Source organism: Parasteatoda tepidariorum, chromosome 6 (genome assembly GCF_043381705.1).
Source record: "Parasteatoda tepidariorum isolate YZ-2023 chromosome 6, CAS_Ptep_4.0, whole genome shotgun sequence".
In the NCBI taxonomy this organism is placed as follows: domain Eukaryota; kingdom Metazoa; phylum Arthropoda; class Arachnida; order Araneae; family Theridiidae; genus Parasteatoda; species Parasteatoda tepidariorum.
Genome location: NC_092209.1, coordinates 8,560,810 through 8,575,597, shown reverse-complemented (window position 1 = coordinate 8,575,597; position 14,788 = coordinate 8,560,810). Strand labels below are relative to the sequence as shown.

Sequence of the window (14,788 nt, the reverse complement as noted above, 5' to 3'; positions counted from 1 at the left end):
TAGCATTTCTACCTTTTTTTTTAATCCTAATTGTCACTGACCTGAGAATGCATGTATGACTCGCCCGTTTCGAAGAGGTAAAATATCAATTATCTTCTTTCCTTGTAGGGAAAATATTTTCTGAACTATGGAAATTCAATAGTAGGTGTTAGAGGGTAAGCATGTGGTTGAAAGAAAAAAAGACAGAACTTAAATCAAATTAAATTAAAGAAGTAGTCATAAATTGTTAAACTCATATTTTTTTATTTCAGAGTCTTACATTTACATTATACACTGCTAGTCAAAGATGATACAATATTTCATTATGTCTGTTTTATATCCGCGGAGTTACAATAGATATAGATTAACTTGTAAAAGGCATTTGTGTCTGAAATGATACAGTTAAAGTGTGATCCAAATAAAATGAAAGAGGACATGTCATCTATCACGGAAATTGTGTGGGGGAAAAACATAAATTCTATGGCAGTTTGGAGATTTGCTCACTTGAAGAATCATCAAACCTTTTCCCTCTAGTGGCAAAAAATGACATCGGCCGCTTAAGAGCTAGTGGGAAGAGAAAAAAAAGTAATTTTTATATAAATATGCAATCTTATACTAAAATTACAAAGTCTGAGTAAAGATATGAATTAAGATAATTACAACTGAAACTAAAAGTCAGGATTTATATTGGTTATATATTTCATTGGCATGCTTAGACCCTCTTACTCTTGACTACTAATGTATATTGTATGTATCCAGTGCCTCATTCAACCAAAGTCACGTACTTGACCTGCAGTTTTGACAGCGATCGGATGACGTGGATAACCCCTGAAATGGTATCATTCCCTCCATATTTACACACAATAAACGACGAGATGAATTCCATGTACGACATATTTAAAACCCACCTCGCTGCGTATATACGCCGGTTGTTGCTGAAAGAAGTGAACTCACAACATCTCTCTACCAGTGATGTGTGCGATGCCTTAGCAGACTGTACCAACGCAGCTCCCTCAACGACTGTCACGAATTGAGCTCTACAACAGAACATGCCTTGACCAGAGGAACGTACAGAAAACGAAGTTTGCTTATCTATTGAGATGGAGTTGTTAATTGTCCACATTGATGGAAAATTCTTTTTGTTCAAGGACTTTGCAATAGTTCTAATGCTGAGTAGGTTTGAGGTGTTGGAGCTTGCTCAGTCTCATTTTTTTTGTAATAAATTCCATAAGTTTATTATCTTTCTGCCAATAATTTATTTCTTAGAATTGATAACTTTCATACTTTTACGTGTGGGAGCTTAGTCTCTGTAAGTGTTGTGTCCTATTGAAAATCGTTGCATGAAGCATCACTGCATCAGCAAGGTTACAGATGCAGAGGTTCATTGTTGATGGTTTGAAACGTTCAGTATATGATCTGAACGGGATGCGGTTATCATCGGCTCTCATAGTCTACGATAACCATGCTGATTCAGAATTGTAATTCAAAAATCTACATGTAGGTAAGAGATATGGTTTTAAGCTATATTCATAACATCTATTCCTTTGACAACTCGTTCGTCTACTTTTAATACTTTTCTTTTAGGTTACATGAAAAATTGGAGTTTATAAAACCCCTGGGGTTGTGGTAATGACACGCATCGGTACACTTGGTGGTGCGAATCGGTTCTGCAAGTGGACTTATCGCTGTTAAACCAGTTTTTTTTCGAATATTCTTCGACTAATGCGCAATCGTTACTGAACGTGTAACTACATCTACGGGCCGCAACTTTAGACATCTTTAAAAAAATATTGAGACAAATCGACTTTGTGTAATAAATTATTACTCAGCCCAGATGGCTCAGAGGATCGATAGCTTGCCTCGCAATGAAGTGCTCCGAGTTCGAATACCAGTGACGGGGGGTGGAAATGAATTTCTCACCCGTCTCGCTTCAACCATAGTGCTGACATAAAGTATTCTTAATGATAGGCGGATCATGTGTTGGAGTCCCCTTGCACTCAGTCTAACCGTAGAAGGTTTTCGTGGCCTTCCTCTTCATGTAACGCAAATACGAGTTAATTCCATCAAAAAGTATTACACTATGCCAAATTTCTCCCAATGCTTGATCCAGGAGTTCCCTTGTCTTCTACATTTTGTTGAAAATTAGAAGGCTATGGAGTTGAACATTGGGAGTACCAAACTCTAAACAGGGTCGGCTGTTCATAGATGGTTATAAAATAAGTTATTTCTAACAAGTGACCCGTCAGTGACTTAGTCAGTGACTTAGATTTGATCACGATCGTTTTTTTTTTCAACTTAGATTTAACAATAGGTTTCCGTCGAAGTTGCATGGTAGCCCTTAGTGGAAGCTCTTCATTTTTCGTAAGCATGGTATTCCACATTTTCCGTATATGGTTACGCATGTACGATCTTTTTTTAATATCTGTCCTATAAAATAATGTCTTGTTTGTCAGTTTTCTCAAATTTTGTAAATTTCATATTTACAATTCTGATACCCAGTTTTTGCCAATTTCAAAATATTATTTATGCATCGAAAATTCTTAGATGCAAAATGATTGATTTCCTCGTAAGTCTACAACATAAAAACTTTTTTTACGAAATATAAAGCTTTAATGTAATTTATAATTACCTAGACAGAATTCAAATTAATAAATTTATTTCAGTTTATTTTTCAGAAGCAATAAATATGCGAAAATTAAAAACGACTACTGATGGCTATTGAAACATTGTTCTGAGCTTCCATCCCGAAATAGTTTTAAGTGTATTTTAACAATTACATTGTTCAATTAAAATCTAGAGTAACACTGATTAATTTAGCATTTTATTTACACAAAATTGTCATGAAGTGCTCTTATTCAAAAACACTGCTTATTTCTCAGAATCTACAGATTTTACGAGCGTTTGTATCGCGGGCATTCGGTGTTGTGGGTCAAGGGAATCAAGATAATGCTTTAAAACCTAAATTTTTCTACTACTGTAAAATAGTTTCTTCAACGATAGCAAAAGTTGTCATGTTGCTTATAAATAAGATAAGATAATTTTTTTAAGTGTAAAAATCGAAAGTTAATGACTTTTTATGCAATGATATATGTTAAAAAGTCTTTTATGTGTTTAGTCATGGGTTAAAATAAATTTAAGAAAAATCAACTGAAAGTTAGCTATTAGCAATTGACTTTTTTCAGAAAAAAAATAATCACATAATCACTAAAAAATTTTTTCAAAGAACATGTGATATCATTATTGCTTTTAGCTGCCAAATGTTATAAAAATAATGACACTGTAAAACAATTTTTTAATTGGAAAAAATGTTCTCCGGCATGCAGATATAAGAGGAAAACACAGTTAAACGGGGAATTAAATTGCGATAAAAAGTCTTCCGGCAATGACACAGAACAAAGTCAAAACAAATTGATTGGCACCTATATGATCCAATAGATATCGGTCTATATTTGAAAAATACTTTCTGAAAAAAGTATTATAGTGTTAAAAGTAATGAAGTATGAAACTGTTATTTTTGTCTTCTGGAAATTGGCGTTAAACGGTCGACCCAATTAAGAGTTTATGATCAATGTTAAATTCCTTAGTCATTGCAATTTTGCTCTCAACTTAGAAGACAAAGGACTCCCGGATCAAGCATTGGGACAAACTAGCCCTCATGAAGGACTTTTTTAATGGAACTAATCCCCATTTGCGTTGCATGCAGAAAAAACCACGGAAACCTCACAGGGTTCGGCAAGGGGAATCTAACTCATGACATGATCCATCCACTATTGAGGATATTTTACGTCAGCACTGTGAAATGTTCAAAATTGTTATCACAGATCGTAAGACAAGCTTAGTATCATTAGTAGTGTGATTGGTAAACATACTTAAAGTACACTTGAGTATTTCACACGCGGCGCGGTCCTGAATAGTCGAGCGATGAGCTTTTCAATGGAGTCAACTGAAGTCTCTTAAGTGAGGTTTTCTTAAATGCCCTTTAGAACAATAAATGAACACTCGTTAAATCTTGTAATCATTGGAACGGTCTTCCACGCCCAATCCAGCGCATCGTAACTGCGGACTTTCATACAAAAATGGGCTGACGCGTCATCATGATGATTCATACTTGTTTGCGAGCCCCAGATGGCACTTCTTGGAGCAATTCTTGTAAAACCACTTCCTGAAAAATTCGATAACAGCTACCAGTTGAGGAGAGATATGGGCTTATGAGGTAATCATTCACAATACTAGCCCAAGCAAATATAAGGAAGTATAATTGATTTACATGAGCGTGAGGATAATTATAAAAACTGCCCACAATAGATCTCCTATCCCTCATGTGCAACCTTTAAAAATTACCCAATTTTCGTGTTTATGACTACTAATGTTCAACTTCGTAGCCTTGTATTTTTGAACCCAATACAAGGCAAGACAACGAAACTCCCGGATCAGTAACCCCAGAGGTATGATTTGTTATGGGAACATGGATGACTTTGAGACTCCACAGATTTAACGAGCATCAGTCATCATTTACTACACGGGGAATCTTCAGCCGATGGAGATCGAACCCACGACCTCTTCGACATGGGCCCAGTAGTCTAACAACTAGACTCCAAGGAATTTCAAATCGATAGGGAAAAAATTTGAGAATAAGGAAGTAACCGCTGAAGTTGTATTTTAAATTAGAAGTGCTATTTCATATAATGTATTACATCATGAGTTGTGGAACAGAAAAAACATTCGTTACGAATGCAACAGGAGACAATAGACAAGAAGTGTAAAGGCTAAATACTAATAACACTTAAAAAGATTAAATCATTTATGTGCCACAGTCAGCTACAATTGCGTTTTCATTATCGTCGTTACACAACATGTATTCTTCTGATTTATCGACGATTCCAAGTGGTTCCAAGTTGATTCATACACGACTGGCACCAAAGATAACTTTGATCTCGTAGAAGTTCGATAAAAGGTTTTCATGGCACAACATGAGAACCTTCAAAGGATGTGGCAGCTAAAATTTGCTAATCAGAGACTAATATCATTTCAAGTCAAATAAGTATCTTATACATTCTAAAAGAGAAAATTGCACTACAATATCAGAACATAGGCGTACCTGCCAACATTTGAGGCTTATATTACATATACTTTTCAGTGGTAATGAATTTCGGCAAAGTTTCTGAAACAGATTGTATATAAAATATTTATCAGAACAATCCAATGTCCAATATTCTACACTAGTGGTCTCCGACCCTCAGACTGGTACAGCGCAGGGAATCAAATGATCTAAATGCCTGTTTACACGGTCCTTCCTGAATCCGAAAAATTGGAGGAATTTCTCTCTCCAAGAAATTGGATGATTAGTCGACACCATCCAAGTTTCGAAATGTCACTGATTGGTCGGCCTGCGCTTGTGCATTGTTCATACTCGGCATTATAAAATTATATTTGCTTGAATTTAAAATTACTAAATAAATTCAAATAAAATCATAATCATACAAATAGACCATATATATGAAAACGGATAATAAATTGTCATAATCTGATGCCTGCTTGTTGATGTCACAAAACTTAAGAAGGTGATTGGTTAAGGAAGGAATAAGTATGGAAAGTAGAACATGCTGTACTATCATCCAAGGATTTGGATCAAGAACTTTGATGATTGTTTACACGATCCAAGAATAGCCCATTGTGCAGCTCTAGTGCGACGTAAATTAACAACAACAACAACAACAATACACGATCCAAGCTCAAAGCGAAATCCATCCATCAATTTTATTCAATCAATCTTATTCAATCTTCGTTCAGTTGTTGTTGTTAATTTACGTCGCACTAGAGCTGCACAATGGGCTATTGGCGACGGTCTGGGAAACATCCCGGAGGATGATCCGAAGACATGCCATCACAATTTTGATCCTCTGCGGAGGGGATGGCACCCCCGCTTCGGTAGCCCAACGACCTGCGCGCGAAGTCGAGCACTTTACGGTAGCACAGTTTAACGAGGACCACTACCGCACACCCGCGGTCCCTACGCAGACTGATCCAAGTGGTCACCCACCCGCACACTGACCGCAGCCAGTGATGCTTGACTTCGGTGATCTGCTGGGAACCGTGTCTTAACGATCAGTCCACTGCGGGACTAATCTTCATTCAAAAGCTTGGATCGTCTAAATAGGCCTTTAGAAACTTTAAATTGTTTCCATTTTATTTATCGTAAAGCATTTATCTCTGATTTCTACAACTTTCCATGAACAAGAATTCCATTAACAGAAGCTGAGAGTTGTCACCTAAACATGTACCTCACTTTTACAATTTAAATTCCTTGGTTAAAGATTTCTTCGCATGTACTTGAATTTTAATTTTAAGGCGTGTTTAAATAAAATTAAAGTAAGATCTTATACTAACTTATACTTTCTTACAACTTACTTACATAACTTGTACAACTTACATAACTTATACAATCTAAAATATAAACAACCAATGCTCCTCAGCTGTGAAAATCTGCAGCTATAAAATATTTGCAGAGCAATGATCCATATGATATTTTATATTTTTGATATGTGGGGGGGGGGGTGTAAAATTCTTTTAATGTTGATTTCTAAAATATTAGTACAATACTTTTGCTGACATTAGGAAAAACATTTTCTCAAACCATAGGTTCTAAAAAGATTAAGAAAAATCCTCTTTTTTCATTTGATTTTAACAGATTTATTTGGAGTTTTAAGTTCAGGAAACAGTTTAAAAACATAAAATTTGGGGCGCTAAGGTACTTCAGGAGCCACGAAGACCAGATTTTTCATTTACGTACTGGTAACGAACTTATAAGTAGCCGCTTACTTATACTGATTTGAATTTTTTTATTTTTTATTTGCAAAGTGTAAAGATAGATATTCGAAGTTCTGTGATCGATTAAAGTCAAATTGATTCGAAGTATAAGCCCAGGACTGCCAACTTCTACGCTTTATAGAGTGTTAGACATTTAAAAACCAAAGCTTTCAGAACTTTAGGTATAATTTTGCCGACATTTAAATGCTTCTTCACGACCAGGAAACAGCAGGAACAAAGTGGCGTTGCATATGAACTTTTAAATTATTTATAGGTAGTGGTGTCGAAAATAAATTTAAATGAATAAGAAATAATACATTAAAATATAAACATGCTTTCGCTTGAATAAATTTTTACAAAAAACGTAGATAGTTGGCAGCCCTGGTAAACACAGTTGTTATCACTTGTTGCGGTCAGTAAGTGGGTGGGTGACCACTTTGATCAGCCTGCGTAGGGACTGTGGTAGTGGTCCTATTTAAACTGTTATATTGTAAAGTGCTCGACTTCGCACGCAGGTTGCCGGGCTACCAAAAACAGTGGAGCCATCCCCTCTGAAGAGTATCAAAATTGCGATGGTATGTCTTCGGCTCATCCTCAGGGAGGTTACTCAGACCGTCGCCAATAGCCTGTTGTGCAGCACTAGCGTGACGTATAATAAAGTACCAACCTACCTACTTGAAATATTTCATATTGCAACCGGCGTTGAACAGCCGATCCATTAAAGTAACTTAAGTAACGTCTGGATAAAGTAACTTCTGGATCAAGCATTGATTCAATCTAGTCTTCATAGAGGACTTTCTAGTGGAACTAACAAGGGAAACTAGGGAAGTNAAACCCATGAAAAACTCCGATGGTTAGCCCGACAGCAAAAGGATTTTAATCCATGATCTGGATACCAGAGGATATTTTACGTCAGAGCAGTAGTTGGTGCGAGCCGGGTGCAGAATTGGTATAAACTAGCTGCTGCTGGGACTCGAACCAGGGCTACTTTATTGAGAGGTGAATGCCGACCGGAGTTTATTTTACTCCTTACGAAAATCAACTATAAATTGAAATAATTTTACCACCTGTTTCTCCTTTTTTTCAGTCTCTCTTTAGGCCAGAAATTGAGACGAAAGAGATAGATTGTTAATAAAACCTTTTCGATTATCGCTTGTTTTCGAGATGAAAAAAAAAAGCTCCTATTACCTTTTAATTATAAAATATTCATAACTCACCATTCACTTCCTCTCGGAAGGAATAAATGACGAAAAAAATAAATAAATAAATGAATTAAAAATGATTAAAATAATGAAAATTATTTTTGTAATCTTCTAACTTTTCCCCACCCCCTAAAAATCATCTTGGAATGAAATAAATAAATAAATAGGTAGATCTGCTAAATCTTTAATTAGTGCAAAGAATGGGTGAAATAATAAGAAATATGTTTATAAAGCTCTCTATCTATATATACTTTCAATTCGAAAGGATTAACAAATGGAAGAAAGAAAATAATAAAAAAATAGTGCGTGGAGTCTCTCCGCGCGGAAGAAGTTAAACTTCGCGACCTGCGACGTTAATTGTAGAAGAATCAGCAGTCGTAGAAGGATCACTAGTTCNGGGTGCAGAATTGGTATAAACTAGCCGTTGCTGGGACTCGAACCAGGGACACTTCATTGAGAGGTGAATGCCGACCGGAATTTATTTTACTTCTTTCGAAAATCAACTATAATTGAAATAATTTTACCACCCGTTTCTCCTTTTTTCCCGTCTCAATATATAGACAAATCGGTATTTTATTACTTTAATGCAGACTATTAGTTATTGTAATTGTCTTATACTCTAATTAATTTTGTGGTACTTTCACGTACTATANTTTCTCCTTTTTTTCCGTCTCTCTTTAGGCCAGAAATTGAGACGAAAGAGATAGATTGTTAATAAAACCTTTTCGATTATCGCTTGTTTTCGAGATGAAAAAAAAATAGCTCCTATTACCTTTTAATTATAAAATATTCATAACTCACCATTTACTTCCTCTCGGAAGGAATAAATGACGAAAAAAATAAATTAATAAATAAAATATAAATGATTAAAATAATGAAAAAATTTTTTTGTAAATCTTCTAATTTCTCCCCACCCCCCTAAAAATCATCTTGGAATGAAATAAATAAATAAATATGTAGATCTGCTAAATCTTTAATTAGTGCAAAGAATGGGTGAAATAATAAGAAATATGTTTATAAAGCTCTCTATCTATATATACTTTCAATTCGAAAGGATTAACCTATGGAAGAAAGAAAATAATAAAATAAACAAGCTTTTTTTAAAAAAAATCTTTTCTTGAAGGCCCTTTTTTCGAAGGCTACGTCGTCTTAGGAAATGGTGCTTTTTTGAGAATAATATGCGATTTTTTTATAACTGCTGTGAGTTTGTAACTGTTACTCGTGACTGTTGGGAAAAGTTTAGCCTATCTAAAGCCAGCGCTGTCTAAGCTTAGTTTGAAAATGGCGCAAAACGTTAATATAGTGAAAAGTCATAGTTTCGTGAAAATTAAAAGCATTTGCAGTCTAATTTTTTCATTTTTAAAAACTTACTCCATTGCTGCATTACTTGGGCTCACGAAAATTCTCGAAAACTGAGAATAAGGCAGTGATTTTCATAACTTTCCTCAGATGGAAAAATGTTGCTTTTATAACTTTTGAAACATTTAATTTATTTGTCTGTTTTAAAGCCTACATTATCTTTCACGGTAAGATGATAGATAAAGTATAAAATCATCATGTTGCATCAAGTGTAAGACACTTAAAATTTTCTAGGCGACTTTTCATTTTTCTTGGCGACGGAGCTCCGAAAAACAACGTTAAAACTTTTGTTTCTTTTTATTTTTTTTGTTTGCAAAAAACATGGCAATAAACTTCTTTTGATTTAGTGTTGCCATCTATACTTGAGTTACTAACATTTATATTTAAAATAATTAAAATAAATTAATTAATAAAATAAGTAAATAAATAAAATAAATTTAATGAAATAAATTAATTAATAAAATAAGTAAATAAATAAAATAATAAATAAATAAAATAAATTTAATGAAATAAATAAAATAATAAATAAACTAAAATAAATAAATGAAATATAATAAATTAAGCACTACGAGTAAAAGATATCAGATTTTTGAAATTAGATTTGTACTTTATTGGGAAAAAAACTTTTTTTTAAATTTTTTTAATTGAAACATTTTTTTAAATTTTTTATTCGATAGCAAAAAGGAATTAATCAAGAAATTGGAAGAGTGCGAGTAGTTTACTATGGTGTTCTCAATAAATTTTTTGAATTACCAATTAATAGCTATCAAATATTAAATTTAAAAATTACTGTTCGCAAGTTTGTAATTGATGATTAATTAATAAATGTCAGTTGATTACAACCATGTTTGATATGTCCTTATTAATTCAAATAAAACTATTAGTTAATAATTAAAATAAATAGATAAATTAAAGATAGATAAATTAAAATAAAGATATCTTTTTAATCTTTTCTCAACAATCACTGGTATTCGTCGCTATACATTTTTTATTACGCTTTCTTAACAACTAATTAATTCCTATCAGTCATTAAAAAAATGTTTGTTCATAAGTTAGTATTTGACTTTGAAAGGATTTATTTATAAATGTCAATTAATCTCAATAATGTTTATATTTGATGATTAATTAAAAAAAAATTGGATCCCAGGCATCAATAAATTGAAATAAAAATATCTATTTAATATATTCTCAATCAGTCACTGGTATTTGTCGCTGCACATTTTTTAAAATTTTTTTTGAATTACTATACTTAATAATTATTTTTAATAACTTGTTTTTGAATTACTAATTAAAAATAATTATTGGTATTGATAACTATTAATTATTTTTTAATTACTAACTGTTATAATTAAAAATATTCTTTTTCAAACGTTAGTAATTGACTTATAGAAAATTTATTTATAAATGTCAGTAAATTACAATCTATATATATATATTTCTCTTACACGGCGACAAAAAAAAAGCCTCATTACAACTCCCCGAATGGCATTGCTAGAAAATCGACCAATGTTTGTGGCTAAAAATGTCACATGCCAAATCTAGCTGAGGTGACTAAACATATAGCACTTTTAAAAACGGAAACTGAAATAACCAGAGAGAGCATAAGCTAGGCAGAAGTGAGTAGTCTTTGTCGATAGATCTCTATTTTAGTATTTTGTCGAAAGCGCTTTTTTTCTCGAATTTATATATTACGAATTTATTTGACAATTTTTGATTTATATCACGAATTTATTTGTTTTACTAGAATTTATTTGTTTATGCAGGTTTTTCCTTTGCAATTCATTTATTTAAATTTTTAATAGACTTAATTATAGCCAAAATTTTAACCTTTTTAAAGAGATATCAGTCTTAGAAATTTTATCTTAAGATTTTATACTATAGCACATTTCTAATAGGTTTAACGAATTATATGTCATTTATTTGAATTCAAATTTATTTTAATGACTTAGTATTTACTAAAAAGATGAATTTTTTTTAAAAAAAAAAGTTGTTATATGAATTTGAATGAATGTTTTGAATTCTTAGAATTTTTTGCATTTGCAATGCACGTAAGGTAGTAGCGAGCGAAGCGAGCTTGGTTTGCGAAGCAAACCATAAAAGATTGCGCAGCAATTTTCGGGGGTTGGCGAGCGTTAGCGAGCAGGGGGCGCAGCCCACTAGTAATGTTTATTTCTGCCGATTTAATGAGGAAAAAAAATATTGACTAATAGATATCGACAAATTAAAATATAAAAAAATTAATAAATAAATAAAATAATAAAAAAAATACCTGTGACGTGACTAGCTATTTTATATTGTACTGCTATTGTCGATGTCCATCCTTTGAGGCTGTAATGTAACGCTGCTAGTTTATCTATGTAAAATTAAATTGTCGCTACTAGGCCGGGATAGCCTGGTCAGTGGGGTGCCGGGCCCATGTCCAAGAGTTCGTGGGTTCGGTCCCCACCGGTCGAAGACTCCCCGTGTAGTAAATGGTGACTGATGCACGTTAAATCTGTCGAATCTCAAAGTCCTCCATGTTTCCATAACAAATCAATACCTCTGGGGGTACCGATCCAGGAGTTCCCTTGTCTTCTGGATTGGTTCAAAATTACAAGGCTACGGCGTTGAACATTAGTAGTCGTAAACCCAAAAATTGGGTCGACTGTTCAACGGCGGTCATAAAATAAAATAAAATTAAAATAAAAATATCGATATAATCGATTCTCATCCGTCAGTGGTATTTGTCGCTGTATAATTTTTTAAGCAAATTTTTGAAATTATTAATTAATGGCTATCAATAATTATTACTGTTCATACGTTAGTAATTGACTTTATAGGAGTAATAGAGAATTTATTTAATAAATGCCATTTAATTACTATAATGTTTGATATTTTTACCGATTAATTCAAATAGAAATAAGGATTAACTGATATCTATGTATTGAAATAAAAATATCTATATAAACGATTCTTATCACTCACGGGTATTTGTCGCTGAATATTTTAAGTCGCAAGAACGGAAGTAACAATGGTTAAAAGAGGAAAGTTTATCTAAAAACGTAGACATAAAGGGAAAGTAAAAACCTATTAAATTCTATGTTTATTGTCTTTATCTATCTGGAATGGATACAATAATCAGCACACTGTTTCTTGATTCCGTCTACTTATACAGGAGAAGCAAGCTTTTTCTTATATTTTTAATTTTTTTCTTATAGTTTTTCGGGAGAGGGACTGATGACTCTCTTTTGGAGGTTGTCAAATTTATTGAAGAAGCGCGGCTGGATAATAAACATAGTGTTGGGGTGGCTCTGGACATTGGCAATGCATTTAATAACGCTAACTGGGCTACCTTGAAATCTGAAATTAACAGGTTAGAACTTCCTGATAATTTGGTTAAAATTATTTTTGGCTTCCTTAGCCAGAGAGTGGTCACTTTTATTGACGAGGAGGGCAATTGCATTTTTAGGCAATCCATTTTTATGGGAGTGCCACAGGGCTCATCACTTGGACCGGTGCTGTGGCTGATATACATTAATTAGGTTTTTAGCTATTTTAATTGTATTGATTTTAATGTTTACCATGATTTTAATCTCAATGATTGCCGCATAATAGCTTTCGCGGATGATTTATTGCTTTTACTGAGACACCCAATTTTATATCGCTTCGATCAAGTGGCCATCTACTGCCTTGCTGAACTCTCAGCCTGGGCCGAGAGTAATAAACTTAAATTTAGCGACACCAAAACGAAATGCAAAACTTTTCCAAGAAATAGAAAAAGAATTGGCAGACAACCAAATATTAAAATGAGTCTAAATCATAATTATTCCGTGAAAAAAGTACAAGAACTTAAATATCTCGGTGTTGTACTCGACCCAGGTTTGACCTGGATCTCACATCTAAACCAGATCAAAGAGAGAGTCAGCAACTTTAATAACTTAATTAAAAGGGTGACCAGGGCAACTTGGGGCCTAAAACCTTCTATCCTTAAATTTATCTACCTGCGGGCTACGGAGCCAATCATTTTAAACGCCACCAGTGTCTGGTACCACAATACTGTTAAAATCAACGAAAAACTTAAATCCATACAGAGAATCTTACTCATTAACATCACTAAGGCCTACTCTACAACCAGCACGGAAGCTGTTCAGATACTGGCGGGGGTGAAACCTATCCATCTTAAGATTTTGGAGGACACTTGCATTAAAAGACTTAAGTGGAATTGGAGACTTAACGACTTTAACTCAGAGATGCAGCATATTCTCCTCACAGCACATACTGACGGTCCACCAGCGAGGATTCACCCATCAAAACTTATTTCCGTTCCCTACGGTAGATCACTCCCAACAAACAGCGGTCAACAAATTTTTACTGATGGATCAAGAATGGAGGTTGCCGACTCCACTAGTGATACCACAGATTATAAAACTGGCTTCGGCATTGTTACTAAAATGCACGGTACTTTAATCGAGGCAACCTCCACCAGGATCTCAAACAATAGTAGTGTTTACATGGCAGAGTTGGTGGCAATTAATAATGCTTTTCTCTGGCTCTCTGAAAAAGAATATCCAGACACCACTATCTATACTGATTCGCTTTCCTCGTTGCAAGCCTTACAAAACCCAGTGTCAAACTCAAAAATTGTTGAAAATACTAAACAATTATGGATATCTAATATACTCTGTAATTGGGTTAAAGCTCATATAGGTACTCAAGGCAACGAGGAGGCGGATCGAGCAGCTAAGAAAGCCACCGATCTCTGCCAAATTACCCTTGTGGTGCCAAGCTCCATCGCCCAAATTAAAACTCAGGTTAAATTAATGCGCTGAAGCATGAAGCGCTGGGGGCAGGAATGGCGTAGTTCCGAGAAATGGAGACAGACATTCAAATTTTTTAAAGACCCGAAATTAAATAGACTACGAGCAAACTTCTATCTCAATCAATTTTTAACAGGCCACGGAGTGTTTGGAGAACACCAAAGTAAATTATTCCACAAATCTCCAGAATGCAATTACTGTGGTGAATATCAATCTAGTGATCACTTGTTAATGAATTGTTCTCACTCCGAAGCAATAACTTTAAAAATATTAGTCAACATCAATGCTGTGCTAACCTGACTTGCAGAAACATCATGAAAAAGATTATTAAACAAACTTTAGAGGATGTATTGGGGGGACGGTCTTTAATCGTCTCGGAACTTGCTCGTTCCAGCTTAGGTGTCTCAATTTTATTGATTGTATAGTTTTGTAACTTTTACTATGCCTTTTATTAACTCTTCTACTTTTACTTGGTCCAATTTTATTGTAATTACTTGTGTACTATTTAATTGGTTTTAAAAGTACTGTTTTAAAATGTTATACTATATTGTTCTTTTGTAAATTTTGCACGTTTATCTTTTAAATTGTTCTTTTAACTGACACTTTTAATATATTGCTGTTTTAATGTTTTATCACCTTACATGA

The 14,788-nt window shown here is 33.8% G+C and overlaps 1 protein-coding gene across 1 annotated transcript in view; it reads right to left on the bottom strand.

Moving 5' to 3' along the window:
* Nucleotides 1–223: 223 nt before the first annotated feature.
* LOC107448960 (uncharacterized) overlaps nucleotides 224–14,788 on the bottom strand; it is a 262,939-nt gene continuing 248,374 nt past the window's right edge. The window contains exon 4 of the mRNA XM_043049811.2: nucleotides 224–543. Within this exon, the coding sequence (XP_042905745.1) occupies nucleotides 458–543 (86 nt within the window). The 3' untranslated portion in view covers nucleotides 224–457. The remainder of the gene's footprint in view (nucleotides 544–14,788) is intronic.